Genomic DNA, 24721 nt, shown 5'->3' with positions numbered 1-24721 from the left:
TGTCAAAGTGAATTTAATTTTAGGGACCTTCCTGCAGGAAAGGCTTGCTTAGAAAGGGAGGCATTTTTTAGCACCAGCTCTCGGCAGGTATTTCCTGAGCAGGCCGGGGCGAAAGCACTGTTTGTTTTTCCTTCCTGTTCACTTCTGCTCCGAGACGATTAGTTCTCATGTGTGGGGTTGAGTAGAGCGGTAGCAATCTTCAGTAAAATTTACCCTCTAATGCCTGTGCCATTTAAACGGATGGGTTATTATTTCGATAGCTTGCTATAAACATATCAACAGTTTGAGTAACTTCAACTAACCTTGCCTCACTGTGAAAGCAGTTGAACTAAAAGAGAAAATTAACAGAAAATTAACTATAGCGCCCCTTGTGTCAACAGTGTTTACTTGGATTGTAGTTTAACATATTTCAAAACAAGCGAGTGTGTGAAACCAGACATATGTAGCTTGAAGTGTTCGGACATTTGGACAGACCAGTGTTTTGACACCTGTTTTCTTGTTTCTTCCACCAGCCCAATGATCCAGTCACGAACATCTGTCAGGCCGCAGACAAGCAGCTCTTCACTCTCGTGGAATGGGCCAAGAGGATCCCGCATTTTTCCGAGCTCCCGCTGGACGACCAGGTCATTCTTCTACGAGCAGGTGAGTTTGAGTGCAAGCAGACAGATGCACACTTAAAAGAAAGAAACAGGATGAAGTTAAGCTGCCTTTATGGTTGTGTTTCAAAATCTAGGTTGGTGCCTTCCTAGACTGCTTTGTAGCGTTCTTGCTTAGAGGACATGTTCGGTTTCAAAGGTGAACTAGAAAGTTTAAAAATGCCTGAAATTGCAAAAACCTCCCTGAATCAGGGCTTTTGTTGATCTATTATTCACTCTTTTTTTTAACTGTGTGCTGTTTACAGGTGCTGGTCATATAATTAGAATATCATCAAAAAGTTGATTTATTTCACTAATTCCATTCAAAAAGTTTAACTTTTATATTATATTCATTCATTACACACAGACTGATATATTTCAAATGTTTATTTCTTTTAATTTTGATTATTATAACTGACAACTAAGGCAAATCCCAAATTCAGTATCTCAGAAGATTAGGATATTGTGAAAAGGTTCAATATTGAATACACATGGTGCCACACTCCAATCAGCTAATTAACTCAAAACACCTGCAAAGCCTTTAAATGGTCTCTCAGTCTAGTTCTGTAGGCTACACAATCATGGGGAAGACTGCCGAATTGACAGTTGTCCAAAATACCACCATTGACACCTTGCACAAGGAGGGTAAGACACAAAAGGTCATTGCAAAAGAGGCTGGCTGTTCACAGAGCTCTGTGTCCAAACACACTAATAGAGAGGCAAAAGGAACGAAAAGATGTGGTAGAAAAAAGTTTACAAGCAATAGGGATAACCGTATCCTGAAGATAATTGTGAAACAAAACCCATTCAAAAATGTGGGGGAGATTCACAAAGAGTGGACTGCAGCTGGAGTCAGTGCTTCAAGAACCACTACGCACAGACGTATGCAAGAAATGGGTTTCAGCTGTCGCATTCCTTAGCTTCAAGCGTCAGAAGCGTCTCGCTTCAAAAAGGATTGGACTGCTGCTGAGTTGTCTAAAGTTACGTGCTCTGATGAAAGTAAATTTCGCTTTTCCTTTGGAAATCAGGGTCCCAGAGTCTGGTGGAAGAGAAGAGAGGCACACAATCCATGTTGCTTGAGGTCCAGTGTAAAGTTTCCACAGTCAGTGATGGTTTGGGGTGCCATGTCATCTGCTGGTGTTGGTCCACTGTGTTTTCTGAGGTCCAAGGTCAACGCAGCCGTATAACAGGAAGTTTTAGAGCACGTCATGCTTCCTGCTGCTGACCAACTTTATGGATATGCAGATTTATTTTCCAACAGGACTGGGCAGCTGCACACAATGCCAAATCTTCCAGCAGCTGGTTTAAGGACCATGTTTTCCCTGTTCTTAATTGTACAGAAAACTCGCCTTACTTTAACCCCATAAAAAATCTATGGGGTATTGTGAAGAGGAAGATGCGATATGCCAGACCCAAGAATGCAGAAGAGCTGAAGGCCAAATCAACTTTTTGATGATATTCTAATTATATGACCAGCACCTGTATATGGCTTTTTCAAACCCTATGAGTTGCCTTTTTTAGACAGCATTCTAGTGTTCTGCCTACACAGATAACGTGCTGGGTTCAAAATGTGCATGTTATCAAAAATGCTTACACTTCTCCTTGAAAATATCATTTTTTATTGCATTAGATACACACACATAATATAAAGAGATGCAAATTTAATTTTTGTAAATATTTTTTTTCCTGCGCTTTTTCATTTTACTTAATTGTAAACGTTCAACATTTGACAGTTCAAAAGAAACATTTTTTTTTTAAAATGAGTTTGTCATAGTTTTGAACAACTTATCCATGATTTAGTTTTTAAAAAATTCCAGTTATATTTGGAAAATGTATAGGCATTAGGAAAATTCTGTTTATGTGTTACTGCTGTTTCTACTATTGTATTTTAAAGCTAGACTCTAGGTACTGAATATACTTTTGATACAAAAACAAAATGCTGTCTGAGTTGGAAGTTAATATGGTTTTGAAAAAAGTAGGGAAACGTGACAGTTTCATTTACATTTAGTCATTTAGCAGACACATTTATCCAAAGCAATCAGACCAACGAGAGAGCATCAATATACAAGTGCGATGATACGTCAGTTATTCTAGCACAGTGCACATAGCCACATAGCCAGAAAAGTGCTTTCATATAAAAATATATGTAAAATATTAAAAAGCGGGAAATGAAGTCTCCATGGCTAATATAGTGGTAACTTAAAGGGGCAGGTGTCCTCACTTAGTTAAAGGACAGCATTGATGTGTGAAAAGTCAGTTGTTCTGTCACAACAGTTTGTGTACAGCATCAGATTTATGAGTGAGTTTCTAAGAAGTTGACAAAGTAGACAACTAAATGCTCTGTAAACCACTATTCTACAAATAAACTGCTTCGCTTTTAATTTTCTTTATGGCCATTGTATCAGTGAGTCATGCTTATCTTCCCAGAACAAGCTGAAGAGCATGTTGAGAGGGTCTTCTCTCGTTCTCTCTCTGAGCTCTCAGGTTTTCTATAAATAACCCCTTTAGTTCTGCTGTCTCACAGATGAAAGCATCTCAGCTTTTCCCAAGCTCAACTCTGGGGAAATGAGGGGGACTTGGGGAGTTGCTAGGCAGACTAGTTAAAGGAGCCCTGTCACTCAGACGCTTGCTTAATTCCCTCTAACTGTGTGGAATGTTTTCTCATGGTTTCGTCTGTCTCTCTCAGGATGGAATGAGCTCCTCATTGCGTCATTTTCACACCGTTCAATAGCAGTGAAAGATGGGATACTGTTGGCCACAGGACTGCACGTGCACCGGAACAGCGCCCACAGTGCCGGAGTAGGGGCCATATTTGACAGGTTAGAATGATACTTACAGTGTTGGTCCACTGAATGTTTGTGGGGGGAGTTAAGAATAAAAAAACAAAACATTTTTTAATTTCTGTAATATATACTAGTTTATGTGTTCATGTTTTTAATATTATTTTATTAAAAAAAATGTGTAAACCATATTGAGTGAATTCGTAATATGTGAGATTTTGGCTATATTGAATATATTCAAACGTGATGGCACAAGGAGATGATCACACTAGAAGTTTTCATGAGAAGGGCAGAAGAAGAACCTTGACATTTCTGCCAGAGGAACACTGAGACAGAAGGGCAGGGAGGAGCGAGCTCTCTATCGATTTACATCGATATTCATTAAATATGCATCCGCGCTGGCAACAGAGGTCATGCACAAATGGTTGAGTGCTCAGACAGAAAATGTTAAAGGAAATCCATTTGTGTGTCATTTATGATGAAATCAAAAAATATGGAGGGATACATACCCAGAGTCGCCAAGGGCTTTGCTCTGTATCTGTGCCCACAAAAACCTGAACAGTGCTTTGTTATAAAGCTACCAGCTAAATTTTTTTTGTTGTTGCCCAGATCTCAAACTAAATATGGTTCGAAGAGAGTACAAAGCACCATTTGTTGACAGTGAAATGCATTGTTCAGCATCCCCATTAATAAAGAAAGTTTAAATAGAAATAAATGATATAAGTTTAAACCTTAAGGGAAATTTATATTTTGTGCAATTTTTTATATAAATATATGTATATTTTGTGCATACAGTGTGAGATATATATATATATATACCAATAAATATTACGTTTACATTTGTATTATACAATTTTAATTTCAAAAATTCACTTTTTAAAAAGTTATTGAGAGTATTTGTAAATCCATAAACCTAGCCTATTTATGGTTAAAATGCTCTTCGTATTTACTGAAAACATGTCTTATACACACTTTATTTGGAGGATATAGTTACTGAGAAACCAAACAGAAATACTGATTAAGAAAGTCATGACTGTAAGAAAAAAGCTGTATTAGCAGTAATTGGACATGAGGATTTCCTGCAGCCGTGTCACCTGCCTCTGTCTTCAGCGCCCAGAGGCTGCTTTAGCGATTAGAATACCCCCGACTCCTCTGGAAGAATGGATCTCAGTGTTAATGCTGCTCGCATTAAGATGCGCAGCCCTGATAATGTTTCTTTATCAGGTCCCCTGCAAGTGACAGCCCTGGCACAAATGAAGTGGATGGTCGACTTAAACACTGGGCTGAAGTTCCCCACCCCTCCACTGATTGTTCCAGGAGGCCAATTCAATTAGAGTGTGTTAAGAGTGGGAACGAGGATGCCTCGCACCAGTGTGTGTGTGTGCCGTCACCCGGTCACACAAAGGCCAAGACTGTCAGAGGAGAGACGTCACCCTCTGGATCAGAGGAAGTGATGCCAATCTTGACATTTGATAAAGAAATTTTCTGGGTTTAATTTTTTGTTTAAACCTTAATAGGACGTGCAGAGTTGGCAAAGTATCTTATTTTATGATGTATTCTCAATTAGGACGATAAATGGGACCCCGTGTTCTCAGATACTGACCATGACTTCCCGAAACTATTTATAACAGGTTCATACTCGCCATTATTCAACCTGTTTTCAGTCTAACCTGTGTGTCCTCTCCTATATTCAGGGTGCTGACGGAGTTGGTGTCAAAGATGAGAGACATGCAGATGGATAAAACAGAGCTAGGATGCCTTCGAGCCATCGTCCTCTTCAATCCAGGTACTACTCTATATGTGAAAATGAATATAAAGTCCAAAATGTGTTTCTAATGATACAAATCTAAAGACGTATAGCCTTAGCTCTTGAAATCAATATTGTAAACAAAGTAAAATAGCCTGTGATGTTTTCCTGATCCCATGTCCAATCATTTCCTGTCAGTCACCTCAGAGTAAACATACAATCACGAAAAAAATCACGAAAGTGTCTGCCATTCATTGAGGAAGAGTCCAGCGCATCGCTCATCCTCCGAGGACAGACTTTTCTTCTGTTCCCTTCACTTTATATAGTGGGGGAAAAGACAGCTCTCATTTTCCCAATTAGAGGCTCTCAGCCACCTCTTCCAGAGTACCAGTGTTAAGAATCTAATTTTGAAGACATTGGTTGGGTTCTATTAGTGGTGTTTCAGCGGCTGCATTGTTCTTCTGGGAGGATGCGCTGGAGCACTACAGTACAGTTCCTACTGGGAAACCTAACATTGTTATGCATCTCCTATTTCAGACTCCAAAGGCCTGTCAAACCCAGGTGAGGTGGAGGCGCTGAGAGAGAAGGTCTATGCCTCTCTGGAAGCCTACTGCAAACAGAAATACCCTGAACAACCTGGAAGGTACAAGAACCACTTACCTCCAGGACCTGGATGATATATACTGAGAAAATATATTTTTTGAAGAACAGCTTCATACTTCTCAGCTCTTGTCAAATTGTCAGAGTCTTGTTCTTTCATCGTTTGATTGTGTGTGTGTGTGTGTGCAGGTTTGCTAAGCTGTTGCTGCGGCTCCCTGCCCTGCGTTCAATTGGACTGAAGTGTTTGGAGCATCTGTTCTTCTTCAAGCTCATAGGGGACACTCCCATCGATACCTTCCTCATGGAGATGCTAGAGGCGCCCCACCAAATGACATAATGACATAACGCCCTCCTGTCACCAGGGGACACACACAAAAGGGTCTGCCACCCCAAAGGCCCCTTAGAAACTGAACACGTGACACCATTTGCCAGAGCAAAGGAACTTTTAGAACCATTACACAGTCATGACGTCCGTGGGTCTGTTTTATACTTTGTATAAAGATATAAATATATATACAACACATAAGAAAAAAATGACAATGAACTTCAAGCCCACAGACAACAGTGGACACGGGTTTACCAAACCATTCTTCAATGTGTACATAAGAAAAAAAAGAGAAAAAAAAAGGATAGATTTAGTGGAGGTGTAGTAATTGCAGGAATGTCTTACGCAGGGTCATGTACGTTGGGATACAATGGGTTTTATAGGAAGGGATCAAGGGGGCGTAACCAGCCTCATTCAGGATTGGATAGGGCCATCCTGGCCTGGCATGTCAGAGCACATGAAGACTTATGGGAGATGATGATGATGATGATGATGGTAATGCGGGTTATAATCCAGGTTTCTAACACAAACATTGTGTTTTCAGCTCCTGATGGGAGTTTTTGCGATTACAATCCTGCTCAAATTGCCGTTTTCCCCTCAAGCGGGCTGTCCCTGATAGAACGTTCTTGTAATTACTGTCATTTAAGAAGCGAGTTTGCTCTGAACCAAGTGAGCAATCACAGTTCACCCGAGCATCATCAGTGGTGTGTGGGAGACGCAATAAGGACGTGACTTCAGGATCAGACAGGAAGGGACGCCTGAGGTCGCCCTAATGAGCCACCCTGAGTTTTGGATTATGATCATTCACACTTATGCATTTGAAACATGAGCTTTTAAAAATCCAATCTGCCTGTTCTCACAGAGCCCATGATGCTGAACGGCGTAAACTAAGGACGCTTATAGTGGACATCCTGCCAACTGTAATCCGCCCACATGTCCCACTGTGTCTCGTCTGCATAACAATTCACCTCAAGCGGTTTTCCAAACGAGCTCGACACTTGTACAGTTTATTACAGCCAATTCAGTATTGGTATCCTGTATTTTTTTGGATGCTTTTTCAAAATGTGTGCCGTTACCTCTCTTTCAGTCACTTTTACTCTGGTATATCGAGTCTTTTCTTGTGTCCCGTGTCCACTCCTGCGTCAGCCGTTCGCACGAGCTGCCTCATGCATTCAGGTCTTGCAAATCTGTGTTATCATTAGGATGTTTCTAAGCACTTAACCTCATGTTCAGTCTCATTGTTGTGTTTTCGGAGCTGCCTTTTTTATGAGGTATCATCTGTTTCCTGGGTCTGTAATTTGCCATCTTCAGCATTTTCTTTATTTCTGTATGCTGCTGCTACTGCTGCTGCTGAACTATGCATTTAGCTTCTTTTTTTTTCTTTTCCCCAAGACTGTCCGTAGTGAGGTTGATTTTCAAACTCTGGCAACGAAAGACCACATGTGAACAAGGTTACACCGCTAGGACCAAGATCCGGGTCTCCAGCAGTTTCGGAGTGGAGCAGTAGAGAATAATACTGAGGCAATGGGAGAGCTGAGACTTCCACCTAGTGGTGGAGATGCAGCACTGCAACATTACTTGAATTTTTTACAAGTATTTAATTGGATAAAAAAATGGCACTTTTACGTGATATTATCCGTGTTTGTTTTTGTTTGAGTGCAGTCTCACAAGGGTCTTCAGCAATAGTTTGATTTAGATCACTCGAAATGGTTTATCCAGAGTGAAGCCCAACCAACTCCAGTCAATGCTGTTTATTAGGATGCGGCTCTATAATTACATTTCTAAAAATCAGCTTTTCGTCCTCTTAACTCTTTTCCTTTGCGTGGCAGGTGATTTTGAATGGCTTCACTAGAATTTGTAATGAATTAATATTTTGGATCACCGGTATCTTGAAGCCATATTCAGGTTTGAGATAAAAAAAAATAAAAAATAAAAAACATTCTCCTGTTGGAAATGGAGTAATGCAGAAATGATAACCTAGATAGAATTAATACATACGCAAATGCTTTATAACATAAAGCTCTATTTTGTCTATATGTAAATGTGTGTATATTTCTAAATATGAAAGTATATAAATCCATTCTTTAAATGTTTCCAAACAATGTTATTAAGGGAGCCAAGCGTTTTTCTTAAATTGACTAAAACCAGGCCTAATTGCACTGTTGTATTCTTAGATACTAGAAATGTTTTTAATTGCTGAAGCTTTTGTGTTCAGCCTTGAATCACACACACACACACACACAAAGTCAAATTTGAAACTAATACCAGCAGTTCAGAGCCCTAAGAAAAGATCATACACCAGCTCCTTGACTTATGAATCATTTTCTGTTCACAAAACCTCAGACAAATGTCTTGTTTGTGAAAAAATCTGTTGCTTAGCCACTTTTTCGCCATTTAAACTAGCGAGGATAAACTTTGACCCTGACACAGTCACCGCTTCAGTCGTCACCGAGACACAACCTTTTAAAAACGTTGAGAAAACTATAGGAAAAAAAATCTATTTTTGTACAAATGTAATTTTAACCCTTGCTTCTATCCTCCCTTCCTTCCTCTTTCTGTGGGCTGTTGTATACATTGTGTAAATGTTGATTTGAAGTGGGAAAATTCAAATCTGAGCATTTGAAAGTGGAATTTTGTGGGGGATGATGTCAATTCCGACACCTTCCCTCTTTTCACCTCAACTTTGCCTTTTGGTTTCCTTCTTTCACCGTCTCAGAGAGAAGGATTGTCCTCTCATCATATTTTGTCTTATTTTTAAGGAATTTAAAAAGTCATCTGTTCTACTTTGTGGGTTGTTCTTTGATGTTTTGTCTTTCAATCAAATTAAACGTCTAATTAAAAATATTAGGTGTTATGTCTTCATTAACTTGTTGGACCGACACATTTTCTATCAATTCCAATATAGTAAGGAGATTCTTGCCTCGTTGGATACAAATAATGCAGAAATGTTTTTAGATTATGTTTTTAATGCAAATCATTTATGAGTGCTTCTTATTCTTACCCAAAAATACAAAATGGAAGAAAGTAAAAAAACTTTAGTACAATAAATGTCATGACTTTCACTTAAATATCGCATACTTTAAGACTTTTACTCAAGTAATATTCTAAACGGCAACTTCAACTTCTGCCAAAGTCATATTCTGTTAGATATTTGTGCTTTTACTTGAGTATGAGAATTCACAATCACAAATGCAAGCTTCATTACACTGGTTATCACTGGAGTCTTCTGCATCACCTTAAAGCTGTCTTTAGGTCATTTTTGTGGCTGAAAGGTTTTGGTTCCTATTCGCTTGAATTGTATGAGGGTCAAAGACTATTAGTGAATGTGTCATTTTAAATGCAGTCATGGAAAAACAGACAGTATAACACCTATTATAAACATAGCATTTTAATCTTCTTAACCTCCTATCACCTGAATGCGACAGTAAGGCATAAAGGTATAAATACTCTCTAAACATTAACATCATGATTTCCTGTAAAGCTGCTCAGAAATGTTGCTGATTTCAGCCGACCTTTATGGCTATGTCAGATTACAAAATTGTGACAGTGTTAATAATATTTACATTTACATATATTTTTATATTTACGTTTTTACGTTTAAAACAATATATATTGTGTATTATATATATAAATGTATATAAAAGACAGTAAAAGAAGAATTAAAAGTACTCAAATTAAAATAAAGTAACTGCAGAGGAATAAAATACATATTACATGCAAATATGTTTAGCAAAAAAAAAAATCAAAATAAACTTTAAAACATAGAATAAACAACATGGAAATGTTTATTTAAAGGGAATCCCACAGCTGTCAATTCAGAAATGTAAAAACTGGGCTTGTTTTAATTCCTTATTGAGTTGGCTTCGGGCTGGGATTATTTCTGAGACCTGACAACCCAAAGCCATTCTTCCAAAATGACAGCATGAATGTCTGTGTGTATTTATTTATTATTTATTTTAGTAGGGGGGAAAAAGGAAGCAAAACAGAGTACTTTGTAGTTGGTACATTAAGCCTTACATTTGCTTGTAGTTTCTGGCAAAAAAATAATAGAATTACTCATATTGTGAAATATGATACCTTCAACCTGCATTTAATATGTTTGTTAGTTTGGAGTCGTGAGTTTGTTGTTGGTTCTTTCTCCGGGACTAGCCTTGACTTCTGAAATATGTTGGTAATTTCTAACTCTTCTGTTTCTCTATGTATAAGGAAAAATGCAGCAGAAAAAAAGCATCAGTGCATTCTTCAAGAGAACGTTGCAGACTGTAAAACATGCAACAATACAAAACAAAAAGCTCAACAAAGTGGGCTTTGTTTCACCACAGCCTGGCACAGATTCAACTGATCCTCAACCAGATCCATCTGTTCTGCAAGACCCAGCTGATCCTCAACCGGATTCCTTCATGTTTAAATCAACAGCACAGGATCCAGCTGATCCTGAACCGGGTCCATCTGTCCTCGAGACAGCAGCTCTACAGGATCCTCACCTGTGCTTAGTTAAGTCTGTGTTTTTATACATGCATATGTGACCTCATACCTTATTTCAGATCTAAATGGTTAACTTATCAATTGAAGTAGCATTCATTTTATATATATATATATATATATATATATATATATATATATATATATAGGTCTGGCCATTCACACCCAGTACTTGTATTGCCAGAAGGTACCATCAGTCTTGCTATATTCTCCATACATAATGTATAGACCAGTGCTTTATTTAACACGTTTGGGAAAAAAAGGTGTCAATAAGAATATGCAGCCTTTAATATTTAATAATTAAAATGATTAATCGACCCATGCTTTTTAACATCTCTTTATTTGATTTGATTCCTTTTGCAGGTTGCCATCAAATTTATCCTGAAGAGGTCAGTGGACTTCCTTTTTGAAATTAAGTTGTAAATATATCTAATTGAATCAAATTTATGTACAATTAAATGTAGAATTTGTGAGAAAAAAATCAAACCTACCTATAATGAACCTTTTATTGAATTGTATTGTAGTCTGGATGTTTAGAGGCAGTATATTCTGAACAGCCTCTGCTAGTCTCTAGTGTATATGCTGGAATGGTTTGAAGAGGTGAAGATGATTATGTCCTCATTCTGGAGTATCCATTTCCCTGCAAGCGTCCTCAATGACAACAGGCCACGACTAAATGAATCACTGGCTCGTGGACTTGATGTTCCAAGCGGTCCTCAGAGCAAAGCACGGTCTTGACCGGGAGGTCATCGGCAAGGAACACAGTTCCCATTTGTCCACAACAATGATTAGATACCTGACAGCTGTCAGGGGGTGTGCTATTGGGATAATGGGGCCTAAAGTGTCCCAAGGAAACATTGGCACAGTTTAACACTGCCGCCAGCGCAGTACACCCAGGTGCCAAAAATAATAATACACATTAAGCATACGTAAGATTTAGCGTATGCATGTGTTGGGTTGGTCTTCACATGTGTCATGCGGATGTTATGAATGAATTTGTCATTAACCTTGCAGTGTCCAACTTTTGCATTGAGATCACCCATCACCACGAGGAAGGTGGAGCGCATGTTCATTGCTTCCTCAAGGTCTTCATGAAATAGCTCTACCTCTTCATTTTCTGCTGCTGTGGTTAGTGGCGTGAACTTGTTCTGTTTGGGAACAGTAAGGCTGAGGATGCCAAATATATATATATATATATATACACATCTTCATCCACCAATACAGTTATAATAAACCAACACAATTGACCAAGTCAGCCAATGGAGGGTGTTTGTGTCATGTGAGGCAACTGCAGGTGATGCATGCAGACAGAGGGTGTGGTTGCACTGCAGTGTCCTATCAAGATCATCTTGATCAAGGTCCAGGCCCTTAAGAATAGACATGCCATCTTATGCCATTTATACTTTGTATGAGTGGCTCTACACTTCACTGCTCTCCGTGTGTGCACATGTAGGGATACAGAGAGAAACTGTATTGTATGAAAGCAAGAGAGAGTATGTCAAGGAACATGCGCAATTCTCTATTATTGTGTGTGTGTGTGTGACAGAGAGAGAAAGAGAGCAAGAAAGGGAACGCATTGTTCTGTTGCACCACTCCTAGAGAGCCTGGAGACGCTCTCACACTGTCTGACTCCTGTTCCAGCTCAGGCTTCTGCAGGGACACACTCTTGCCAGACAAGAGAGCATCCTACAGGATATGGCATGATCCAGATGTGCAGGGAGACATTTGACTTCTGGAGTCATGTGGTGATTGTGATGATGTCTTGTTGCTTAGTCTTCTGCAGAAAGTTCAGAGGATACAAACACACAAATAACATGAGGATTGGACTTGATCCGTGAGGAGTTTATGTGTTTATTTGTGGACATCTGATGCTTCAGCTGGTTAAGGTCATGGTTAGGTATAAACCACTTTTTAACGCAGTTTTTCCCACCTAATTGATTTTCCAAATAAATCCTGTCACTATTGTGCTCTATTTGTAAATGGATGTTTCTCTTTTTTTAGTTGGGTTGGTCCTGATGTTGCAGTAGGTTGACTGGCTGTGACTGAGTCTGCTAAAGTAATGTAGCATGCAAACCAGCTGGAGACCTGGCACACACACCACAGTGTGATTGGTAGTATTACTATTCTAATACAGCAGACTGTTTACTGAGATTATGTAAGATCTCGCAGTTCAATCCACACAGACACACAAAACAGACGCGAGAGCTTTGAAACACACATAATGTGATTGGCAACTGTTGTGTTTCTGGCATTGATACTGCAGACCAAAAGGCTGCCAGTTGATTTGAGTTTATATTAAATTAATGATGCTATATTTGATCTACCAACTGTAACCAATACTGATGAACACACAAAAAGTTTAGTAATCCCTTTTATTTTGCATTATACTTTCTACTGCTTTCTGTTGATCAACACAGCAAATCTGCATGACCAACTTGAAGAAATCTGCATGGGGAAATCTTGAGCCCCTCATTTACAGGCCCAACAATTCTCTTGTATTATATTTTACCTGAGAAATCAAACATATTAGCAAAATCAAAAACCTGACAACATCAGTGTGCAACGTGCAATGCAGTTTCATCCTGCAGATGTTTTGAATTACAGTCTTATGATAAATGTCCTCGTTCTATCTGTCAAATAGGAAAGAGGGCCTAAGATGAATGACAGCGAAGGCATTCAAGACCTGCCTTCCACCTCCATCTATCTCTCAGAACAAAGTCAAACCAATGAAAATAGCACAAAAACACAAAGTGTCAAAAAATCCTCAGGCTTTGCACTTGATCCATCATCAGACCAGTTTCAAAGTCTTCCTCCACCACCAGAACACAGTGTGTCCTTGATCTGTGAACATAAGAGATGTGAAAAGTAAGACGCACTTGTTCACACAGGATCAGACGATCAGGAGGACCCCTGGGTGACAAATAATGACAGCAGAGTGATGGTGTCTTCAGCAAGCAGGGCTTCACAGGTCACAGATCAGAGCGGTGTCTTCTGGGGCTGACAGCTGGTCTGAGGGAGGGAGGCCGTCTCTGTGTCAGCGATGCAGCTATGTGACCGTGAAGACTCCATCTCCACTACGGTGGTGGCCATAGCATGTAACATCTTGGTAGCTCTGCTCATTCTGGTTCTGATATTTCTCTCCAATATGACTCTAGAGAATGCACATCAGAGGAACGAGCAGAGGTGCTTGCTGACGCCGTGAAAGAAAAAATTAGCGACGGAATGCTGTTTATATTTTGTACTGCCTGCAGCAATCAATTGCAGACTAGGTGACATGGTTTGTCATGAATTAATATTCTTTTAAGAGTCATTCAGTTGTTCCTGACCTGTCAGTGCAACCCTGTACTTGCACCTAACCAGCTAGCAATCAGCACTACGCTAATTAGCAGGTGAAAACAAATAAAAGTTGACGTGCAAGAACAGAACTGTGTCTGAAAGAGGAATTTTAATGTTTTATTGTGTTTTTGGGGGGGGGGTGGGGGGGCTAATAAACAATAGATAAATACAGTGAAATATCCATACAAATCTAGAGTTATTTTAATATAAAAAAGTTATCTCAATCATTACAGGTGTGCTGTAAATTTATTTTTGGCTACTCTCGCATTTCTAGGCAATAGATATTTCAGATGTTTATATTTCGATTTTGCTGTGCCTCAGTTCTTCTGGTTGTTCCCAGGCTATCTCAGTAAACTCAACAGTTGCTCCAGCTTTGCTTTTTCCACCTCCGGACTCATCGGCAATTCCTGACCTTTCTTGTCCTGAGGAGCCAAAGAGAGAAATGAAGAGGACGAGATGAGTCAGCTGCTGGCAGTGAGAGGACTGACCCAGGGGTGCCACAAACACTTCTCAGTGTGAAGCTCCCATTTAAACGTGTTCATCTCGACCGGCGGAGGTAATGAGGGAGGTGTTAGTGCAATGTTATTTCCTCTGTGTGTGCTGTGGTGGAACAAAACCGTCAGAGATTCACTCTAATCTCACATGACATTTGTCTGATATGATTACAGTGACACATTGCTTCCTCGGGGGAGAATAATCAAAGATCACTATGGTTACTGACCATTCTATGATTGTAATGAACTAAACCAGACCAGATGAACTTCTCGGCAGAGATGTTGCTTTAATGCTCTTGCTCTAATTAAACACTATCCTGTTCCTGTCAATCATTAGGCATCGTTTTACGGGATCATGAGTCTAGCAATCATTCTGAGAACATCTGATAAATGTGCTCAGCAGAATGCTAATGTTCAGATATTCATAAAGATGCGGTGGAAGGATCTTCAGTGTGCTCTAATAAGCAGTCTAATAAGTTACAGCTATTAATATAATCAGCCAAATCCTAACCAGGGAGGGCCATTAAGTGATATAAATTAGCTAAAATTACTATGTTTGACTTTGAAGCTGGCACAAAAATGCAGATAGAGTAATTTAGCACATGTAGCATAGCACTGATCGATTAAGAATGTGATTTGATTTTCATCTCCTACCTTAGGTTTCTTGCGGAGGTTGGGAGAGAGCTTGAGGCTGGTGACATGGCCGCGGTCATCGCCCACGATGATGATGGGATGGACAGGGTTGAATTCGATGTGCAAGAGCTTGGTCTTCTTGGACACCACTTTTTGCTGGCAGAGAGCCTCATATTTGTTGATGTTGAGGTCGAACACATGGACCTGAGAGAAATGGAGGAGGAGGAGCAGGCAGTTTTAGTCTTTGCATTAATATTTATGGTTTGATTATGGTTTGATATTTTCAGTGTTATTAGCACCTCTATAATGTATTCTCTTGCAATCATCAAGCATAAGATAATGGATTTTAAATTTAATAGTAAACCCATCATCCTCATTGTTATTCATGTATCATACTGCCCACCTAAGAATAGTCTCTGCTCTAGCAGAAGCCAGAGACGGGAGATGTGGGACACAGGATACAGGCTTAGATACTCATTAGTAAATTTTAGGAAATGGAATGTATGTATGATTCTTTCTGATTATTGATTATTTTTGTTGTTATTATTATCAAAACAGAATTTGGCTTAGCCTAAGAATGCAGAAATTGTGGATTTTACTATTATGTATGAGTCGGTTGTGCTGTTTACCTTTCCTTCAGTGGTGACAGCAGCAAAGACAGTGGAGGAGTATGGAGCCCAGGCCACATCTGTCACTGCAGCTCCAATTTCCAATTCAAAGGTGAACATGGGAGACCTGTGAAAGACATGTATTGTTACTTTTATAAACTACTATTCAGTTCATATTGAGCTCTTACAGAAACTACAGTGCTCCCGTTCTGAATTCATGTAATGTAGGCATTCAGATAGAGAGAGAGAGATCCAGAGCCTTTGTTCAAATGTGGCCTGTCGCAGTAACTTATGTTTAATTGTGTGATTGTGAAAAATAACAGAGGCATGTCTGGTCCAAGCTTTAAAAGCATCAACAAGACTGTCACAATCAGTAAGAATAAGAGAGAATCAGTAGTACCACATAATACCAATTAAAGTGCAGTGCTTGACACTTTTGAGTTGACAGAGGAATTTATCCGCTGGCATTTGTATGTTCACCATTCTCTGTATATCACTGCCTGCATCTGTACATGAGCTGCCTGCCTCTCTCGATCCGTTTTCAACTTTACAGCAACACACATTTTTAGTACGGGAAGATTAATATACACTGCTATATAAAAGTTTCAAACATTCACCAAGGCTGCATTTATTTGATGAAAAATACAGTAAAAGGTATAATATTGCAATTTAAAAATGACTCTTTTCTATTTTAATATATTTGAAAATGTAGTTTATTCCTATGATGGCAAAGCCGAATTTTCAGCAGCCAATACTTCAGTCTTTAGTGTCACATTATGCATCGCAAATCATCAGCTTAGCCACACAGATTTTGATACCTTAATAAAACAGGCTGTGTGGAATAGTAGAGTAAAGATTAGTTGTTTGATACAAATATGAGCTACATTTCTATTCTTGAAATAAACACCTAATATTTATTTGGCACACGAAGTCAACATAACCAAAAGTTGTTAATATTTGTTAATTTTATTTGAGGTACTGTATGGTGGAGGGGCTTGTGCACTCTCACAGATTTAGAACTTAATTGGATCTGTCGGTTACACGCTTAAATGACAATTGATGCCATGGGCCTAATTTAAATAAAGAAAATTACAAAATGTCAGGGCCAAAAGGTCAGAGGACAAAAAAGGCAGGTGCCTGCCAGTTATACTCGCAACATGGAATGATCTATTGGTGCAAAATTTCATATCAGAAAAAAAACGTATATATGAATAACTACAAACTGTATAGAAGAACAATACTATGTCAACAGTCTAATGAACGGAACAGCCTTAAACAATCTTCAGTGGCCTAAGAAAGAGTTAAGAGGCAGAGTTTTTATCAAGGTATCAATATTACACAGGCATTGCAGCGCTTGATTAGCCTTCCCAGAAAGACTGAGAAGATGTTTGACCTGTTGGTGAGACAGTTGGTGCTGTCAAATTTCTCAATATCACAATATCAAAATGACTCAGCGCATAATTGCATCAATTGTAAAAACATAAATAGATTGACTGATTAAACATTTTTGTAAATGTTAAAAAAGTCATTTAAAATAATTATTTAAATTGAAAAAGGCTGCATGTAGAGAGCGATGTAGGCAATGGTGCTCATACTTCATAGTTTGATCCCAAATTTTGACCATCCAGTCCCAGCCACAAGAGATGAAGACATCAGGATGAAAGGGATTCCACTTCACACAAGTGACAGTCATGAAGTGGGCATCATATGTCTCCGCAAACTTATTATAGAATTTGGAACCCTGTGAAACACAAACTCATTATTTGTTAAATGAATGTTACAAAACTACTGTTTTATACACAGCACTCTTGCTCCTGTTATACTGCTTAACTATCCACTGGTGGTTATGAATAGCATTTGCAGAAATAATAGTGACATTTAAAACATTCCTTGAAAAAGATCGACACCATTTTTTTGTTGTTAATTAATTAATCCTGCAGCATCTGCTAAACTTTAAAGGATGTTGCCTTAACATGATGCATAAATGCTTATTTCTAAAATACATGTGAGTGGCAAATACCTTTGTTTTGATATGTGGAATGAACAGCATCGTGAGTGTGTGTGTGATGAAGTGGAAAGATGTTGGAGTCAGTAGGAGTAAGTAGTTTTTGCATGTGATGTTTGTAATTTAGAAGAAAAAAAAGTCATACAGAGCAAATCAAAGCACACCGATGAGAAACAAAACTGTCTGGTTTGTCAAAATAAATAGTGTGAACGCTTGTCTACCCCTGAAATATATAAATATAGAAGGAGAGACAGAGACGGAATGTTATTAGCTGATGCTTCCCTGTGCTGCTGTAATAACAATACAGAGACATAATAACCACACAATCTCTATAAATCATACTTAAGAGAGTGTACAGTTATAATGTTTCCTCATTTACTCTCCCCAAACAGTGTGCATTTGTTTTACTACTTCATTTAGCAGTGCAGAGACAGGCAGCTAATAAGAATACTTCCTTGTTTGATGACAGGGATATAATAAACAGAGACAACCACCACAAACACAACAAGCTCCTTCTCTGAGATTCTAACACAGAACAATGAGATGACTCAAGACTGCAGGTCTTCAGAGAGAACGATTTTTACAGGGTATTTGTTCATTTAAAATATAAGGTTAGTGGATTAACTGTATGATTGGCCTTGGTGTAAATGATCATCTTGCCTGTGATGGTGTATGACTGACCTTGTGAATCTTTCCATACTCAGTGCCAACAAGAAAATTGTCCTTTTGTTTGTGGAAGTCCAGATTTGTTCCAACTAGTCCCATAGAGAAAATGACTTCAGTGAGTAATATAATAATGAATCCATGCAATTAATTAAATTTTTTTTTTTTTTATCATTAGCACATATATTCAGTATGACATTATCCTTCTGTTCTGTGATTTCTAAAAAATGTGACCATGGACCACAAAACCAGTCATAAGGATACATTTTTTGAAATTGAGATTTATGTATGATCTGGAAGTCGAATAAATAAAATAAACTTTCCATTGATTGGTTTGTTAGGATAGGACAATATTTGGCTGAGATACAACTATTTAAAAAATCTGAGGGTGAAAAAAAAAATCTAAATATTGAGAAAATCGCCTTTAAAGCTGTCCAAATAAAGTCCTTAGGAATGCATATTACTAATCAAAAATTAAGTTTTGATATATTTATTGTAGGAAATGTACAAAATATCCTCATGGAACATGATCTTTTCTTTATATCCTAATGATTTTTGGCATAAAAGAAATATCAATAATTTTGACCCATACCATTTATTTTTGGCTATTGCTACAAATATACCTGTGTTACTTGAGATGGGTGGTCCAGGGTTGAGGTTTTGTAGTTCAGGGTCACAAATAATCTGTGTTGCGTTTCCCAAAAGCATCAAAAGCCTAAGTTGAACGTAGCTCCATTGGTTTGGGAAACGCAGCCCTGAACATATTTGGAACTGATTAGAAGCTCCTTTGAGGTCAGTCATCTGAACTATCATCTTGGTATCACCCATGAATATAATACATTCATAAAAAGCTAAAAGCAAAAACCAGCTGCGGCAAGATCTTATTTACATCTGTATTACATGCAGGAAGGATGGGTAAAGTTTTTATGATTGTGCATGTGGTTACATTTCCTGTTCTAGATTGTGAATATACAGTAGTCACAGCTGAAGGGTCCCTGTCCTTATACTGAGAGAAACCCCCACTCACATCATCACTGCATGTTTTTATAAATATCATTTTGTTCATATCGGTTGTGCAATGAAAGCTGCTAATAATGGAGCATTATTAAATACTTGTATTACATACTTATAATTACTGACCAGTGTGGTAAGATGGTTTATACCTGTGGAAAAGACATCCTTAAGGTTTTCAGGAATTGTGTCTGGGACTGGCAGCTTGATCATGTCTGTGAAGACTAGTTCATGCTAAAATCCAAATGACTGGGATCAGACAACCTCATTCAATAATGACTTGCTTTAGAATCAAGCTTTAGATATTTCCTTCTGTACCTTCACCAGAGTCCAAGACACCAGCCGTCCATCAGCAGACACAGAGATGAAGTTGTGATTACTGTCCAAATCATCTTTCTGCCACTTCACCTGTAATGAAGCCAATCAAACATAAAACACAGTACAGCCAAGACTTTCTGATCAACCAAGCGTCACAGGAGTGTATATTTATGTAAGTATTTTAAAACTATAGTATATCATATAGCATAGTTGCACTGTATTGTGGGATCACAACACACTACAGAGCATGCTCTGGTTGTGTACTGCACATTTCGGTAAATATGTTGATATTAGACATAGTAAACAGCACTACAATTACTCCAAATTTCAGAACTAGTACATGTAGAATGGTACTATTCTGAACATTGTATTAAACATACAGGTCCACTTGTATGTAAAGGTTGTAGTAAAGGTTTACCAGAATTGTTTTAAATGACTTCATTGTCACATCCTCATCCATACCTGTGTCACAGCACCTTTATGTCTGCCAGGGTTGGCTCTGCTGTTCCAAAAGGGCTCATCACTCTTTTTCCTTAAGTTATATACCGCAACACAGCCATCATACAAACCTACAGCCACCAGGTGCGACAGATCCTCATGAACATCTACACACATTATGCCTGAGACAGTGTTAAAGATGAATTCTGGGTAATTGGGGTTCCTCAGTGTGTACAAGACAAGCATGCCACCCCCCTGCTGAGTAAATTCATCTGAAAGGGACAGATGAAAAACATTTCAGAGCTATTTAAATTAGAAATGATTGCTTGTATATGTCGGTAAATAGTAAACGTACGTGACCCAAGACCAACAGCAAACAAATCATTGTGTTTTTGATCCCTAGAAATAAAAAAATCCAAATGCCACTCAAAGAAGTGATTTTTATTTAACTTATGACTGCATTTTTTTTAATACAGTGTGAAACTCACCAGCAGAGGGCAGTCACAGACAGACTTTTGGCTTTATCATACTCAAATTTCCACAAAGGGAGCAGAGTGCCCTTCTCTCCTCTGAATTCATCAGATGCATCCTCAAAATGCTTGAAATCTGGGGTTTGAATATAAGGACATTTTACATAAGAAAAAGACATGCTTTTTTAAATATTTGTCCATCTGTCTGTAATCTAAAATTATGGGGGTAGCAGTGAAAATAAATAATTTCTTATAATTACCATATAAAATATCTGCATATGCCCTGTGAAACACCTTACCCTCCATGTACCTGGCCAGCCCAGCCAGATGGGCTATATCATAGATCTATAAGCACAAGAAGGGATTTGCTATAAAAGATAAGTCATTTTCTTGATGAAAGTGTATGCAGTTTGTTACAACATAACCTTAATTAGTGAATCTTCAAATTCTTCCTCCTTTATGGACTGAAGACTTGATTGGTCCCGCCTCTTAATTTCCTCTTGGTAAAAATCATAGATTTCCCACTGCAGAAAGAGCAGGACATGTTAACATTGTATGTGTCCATACTCAAACGTAATAAATAGTTCTGTTTTGCTGCAGGTCTAACACAAAATTTTGATCAAAATAATACACCAGCAAATTAAAAGATTTTCTCACCTGGCTGGCTGTTGCACTGAAGTTGGTGAACTTGGTGGAATTTGGTGGACTGGTTTGAGTTGCTTTGTCCTGCAAAACATTGTTTTTTAAAAAAAGCAAATAGTGTTTAATGTAATAGTAATAACTAATAGTAATAGCAGTAATGTTACCCATAGGATCAAGACTCTTCCACTGCTATAGAATATCTGAAATCCCAACTTCCAGATTTAACTATCAGATATTTAAGGGATAATCAATGGTTTGCCGTGCATTAAATGATTTTAAATGCACAATGTGGAGGCCTCCACGAAGAGTATTTAAAATCCTTTAATGCATGGCAAGTTGTTGATTATCCGGCTTATCCCATGGTCATTTGTCAAGTCATAGACAAGTTAAAACTAGTATTGCTCTTTGCAGCTCAATATTTGAATGGAAGGGTAAAAATCGTAAGTTACGGTTTGTTAGCTCTAGCATTCTGCCCACATCAGATCAGACACAGAGATGAAATCATGGGGTAAGATTACATTTATTTGAATTATAGCATTTATTTCAATTAATTGTCGATCAAGAGAGAGAAATAGAGAGCAAGAGAGAGAGAAAGATGACAGTTGTGCTTTACCTGTGTCTGCTCATCTCTTTACAAAAAATGTATTAGTTCAAAAACAGAGATTTTACCACATCGCTGTTGAGGAATATAATGTAGCAATCTAGTATCTAGGCTATTTTAAGGTTAATATGATGTTGTTAAATTACTTGGTGATCATTATTTGGTATATTGAAATGTGTTTATGAAGTTTAATGTTCAAAAAAACACATTTTCCACATAATGTATATTATTGTTTCTCTTCTGTGCCCCTTCTTTCTGAAACATGTTGATTTTTACAAAGCTCATCGGTCTGAAAAGCGAGGTGTGCCTTGATTGGCCAGTTATCCAGTGCATTGTGATTGTCTGAATACCTCAGTGAGATGGAAATGTTACTCCCCTTACCATACTGTGATGCTGTCTCCTGGCGCAACGGGACAAAAACATTAAAACCCATTATAAACCAGGCATTTGTTGCATCCAGTGGGGACAATATTACGGATTATAATGACTTATACTGTCGTGTTGCATCACGCTGCGTAAATGTAAAACGATATCTGCATTTGTGATCAGAGAAAGGACCAACAATAAGCGCTACTCGCTTTTGTATCATACATGGCAAATTCATGGGGTATGTAAACGTACTTACAGACTGTGAAGTCAGAATAGCCGGCATTGTTGTCTACTTTCCCAGGTTCAGGAAAGTCCTCCAGAAAATGTGCTGCACACATCTGAATATTTGGGTTGAACTGTTCTGATTTCTAGTCGTGTGATGATTTCAACGAAACACACAGCGTCTTCACAACATGTGTAACCCCTCTCCCCCAGATCTTCACTGCCACACCTCATCCTTGTTCCGAGTGGGTCTTGAACCCAGGTCTCAGGCATGGGAGGGGCGGACGCACTAACAAGGAGGCTAAATGACTGCTGCCACTAATGCGCCTCTTAAGATCAGGTGAGTGAGGATTAAGTGCACAGCACTTACTCGCTGGCCTCCATTACACTCAGCCCCCTAAACCTCACTCCCATCCGGGTCACGGCACCAATGTAACCCCTCTCCTCCAATTCCTCACCACCACACCTTTTAATTGTTCTGAGTGGGTCTCAAACCTTTTTTTGTGACTACATGTAACTTAGCACCATTAGAGATGCACAGGCTGTGTCGAACCTGTAAAATCCGTCAATAAAACAATATAAAGACAGTCGAATGTGCAATAATTTTGGGCAATTGTTAGTTCACGTTTGTTGCAGAGCGTACCATCAGTGTATGTTTTCGTTAGTATAAATACAAGTAGTCCACGTCATTCCATTCATTCAGTCAGTCAGTCCATTGCTCATGCGGAAAGTATAACACATGCTTTACAAGGAGGCTAAATGACTGCAGCCACCATTGTCAGTCGCTAGTGCACCTCTTGAGATAAGGGGAATGAGGTTTACCTGCACAGCACTCACTCGCTGGCCTCCGTTACAGTCACAGCAACAATATTACAGCAAGAATCAAAGTAATGCCTTGTTTCTTTGTGTGATCATTTGGGCAGCGTTATGAAAATCTTCCCACAGTGACTTAGACATGTGGGGGCGTGTTTAACTGGCCATTTTAGGAGGGTGTGAACTATTCTTAACTTTTATAAAGAATATCTCTTTGGGTTTGGGACTTTAGTCTTTGCAACTTTAGTGTTCTTATCTATTCACAAATAGATTGTAACACTCCAAAGATAAATGAAAACTTGAAATCACATCATATGACTCCTGTAATAAAAATCGCGGGGAAACATTGACAACAAGTTTGTGTGTGTGTGTGTGTGTGTGTGTGCAGCGCAATCTGTGCTTTCTGAACTCTCTCTCCCTCTGTGAGTGTGTGTGTGTGTGTGTGTGTGTGTGTTCACAAGTGATCTCTTGTGAAATCTTGTTTAAAAGTTTTAGGCTATAACGCAGAAAGAGTCTCATAATAATAATAAACAAGTTAATAGTCGATCCGAATGTTGAACAAAGTTCAAGCCAAAAAAGTTATGGTGGCTTGAGAGAGTGACGATTTAGACTCCAACTGTCAAAAATTACAATCAAAACAGACACACTTCTATCTATTCTCAAGCCAACAAAAGGTCGGTTTATAAAATGTACTTCTCTAGTTTGTTTTTTCTATGAGCGTTATCATACCTCTTCAGATTTGACCGTCCCAACTTTGCTTTCATCTTTTGCAGACATTTTTGCTTTCAACCGCTCAATTCTCGGAAACTGCGTTGTCATGACAGCGGCATCTGGCTGACGTGAAATTAATTAATGCGCATGCGCACAATGAGATCTCACTCAATCATTTTGTGTTGTGACAAAATCCCTTTACTGTCTATGCAAAATCCTCTGCTTAGGCTACTTTAAGTGCTGTTGTATTTATCTTGGTATACGGAATTAAAGGAGCTTTGTTGTGAATCAACTGTCTTTGATTTTTGGGAAGTCAGACTCATCTCTGAGAATCGGTTGTTTTGAATAGTTCGTATGAATGAACGTGTAGAGTCGGATGAGTTTCAGAATCAGCAGTTCTTCGGAGTAGTACGAGAGATTTTCCATCTGAATGGGAGAACTGCAGCTGAGACATTTGAACTTCCAATTCATGTCATGTTTATTTTAATTCATAGCGCTTTTCACTATACATTTAAAACATGGACCGTAAAAAAGAGGTTTCAATGTAGCAAGAGATGAATGAATTCAGTGGCCAATTAGAGGCGTCCTGATTAGTCATCTCTGAAATGGTTTTGTTGAGTGCCTCTGCAAATTCTCATCATAAACAATAAAGCGCAGAAATGTATACGATGTAAGAATGAAATTTATTTAACAGTTTAGCTTCATTATAAGGTGAGTTTTTGTGTGCTTAAATCATGTAAATGTTATTTGCTTGCTTTCTGTATGTAATTTACTCGTGTCTGAATAACTGTGGTAATGAAAGCGTTATAATTAGTGAT

At 38.5% G+C, this 24721-nt stretch overlaps 2 protein-coding genes across 6 annotated transcripts in view; one reads left to right on the top strand and one right to left on the bottom strand.

Annotated features, from left to right (window-relative positions):
- The window catches only part of rxraa (retinoid X receptor, alpha a), a 150043-nt gene extending 141112 nt beyond the window's left edge, over nt 1–8931 (top strand). For all 5 annotated transcript variants that reach the window (XM_026196295.1, XM_026196292.1, XM_026196294.1 and 2 more), the window contains 5 exons: nt 513–642; nt 3322–3454; nt 5110–5201; nt 5700–5805; nt 5952–8931. In XM_026196295.1, the coding sequence (XP_026052080.1) occupies nt 513–642; nt 3322–3454; nt 5110–5201; nt 5700–5805; nt 5952–6099 (609 nt within the window). In that variant the 3' untranslated portion in view covers nt 6100–8931. The remainder of the gene's footprint in view (nt 1–512; nt 643–3321; nt 3455–5109; nt 5202–5699; nt 5806–5951) is intronic.
- A 5201-nt stretch (nt 8932–14132) lies between these two features.
- LOC113038689 (dynein intermediate chain 1, axonemal-like) lies at nt 14133–24017 on the bottom strand. The gene is made up of 14 exons (XM_026196297.1): nt 23922–24017; nt 21203–21271; nt 20971–21069; nt 20806–20890; nt 20564–20681; nt 20431–20474; nt 20100–20347; nt 19638–19727; nt 19472–19553; nt 18327–18400; nt 17236–17381; nt 15662–15767; nt 15054–15236; nt 14133–14327 (listed from the first exon to the last, which is right to left on the bottom strand). Exons 1-14 carry the CDS (start codon nt 24009–24011, stop codon nt 14247–14249), a joined length of 1515 nt encoding a protein of 504 aa, XP_026052082.1. The 5' UTR covers nt 24012–24017; the 3' UTR covers nt 14133–14246.
- Nucleotides 24018–24721: the final 704 nt, after the last annotated feature.

This window comes from Carassius auratus, chromosome 21 (assembly GCF_003368295.1).
Source record: "Carassius auratus strain Wakin chromosome 21, ASM336829v1, whole genome shotgun sequence".
Lineage (NCBI taxonomy): Eukaryota > Metazoa > Chordata > Actinopteri > Cypriniformes > Cyprinidae > Carassius > Carassius auratus.
Note: the sequence above shows the minus strand (reverse complement) of the source record. Positions and strands in the feature narration are given on the sequence as shown.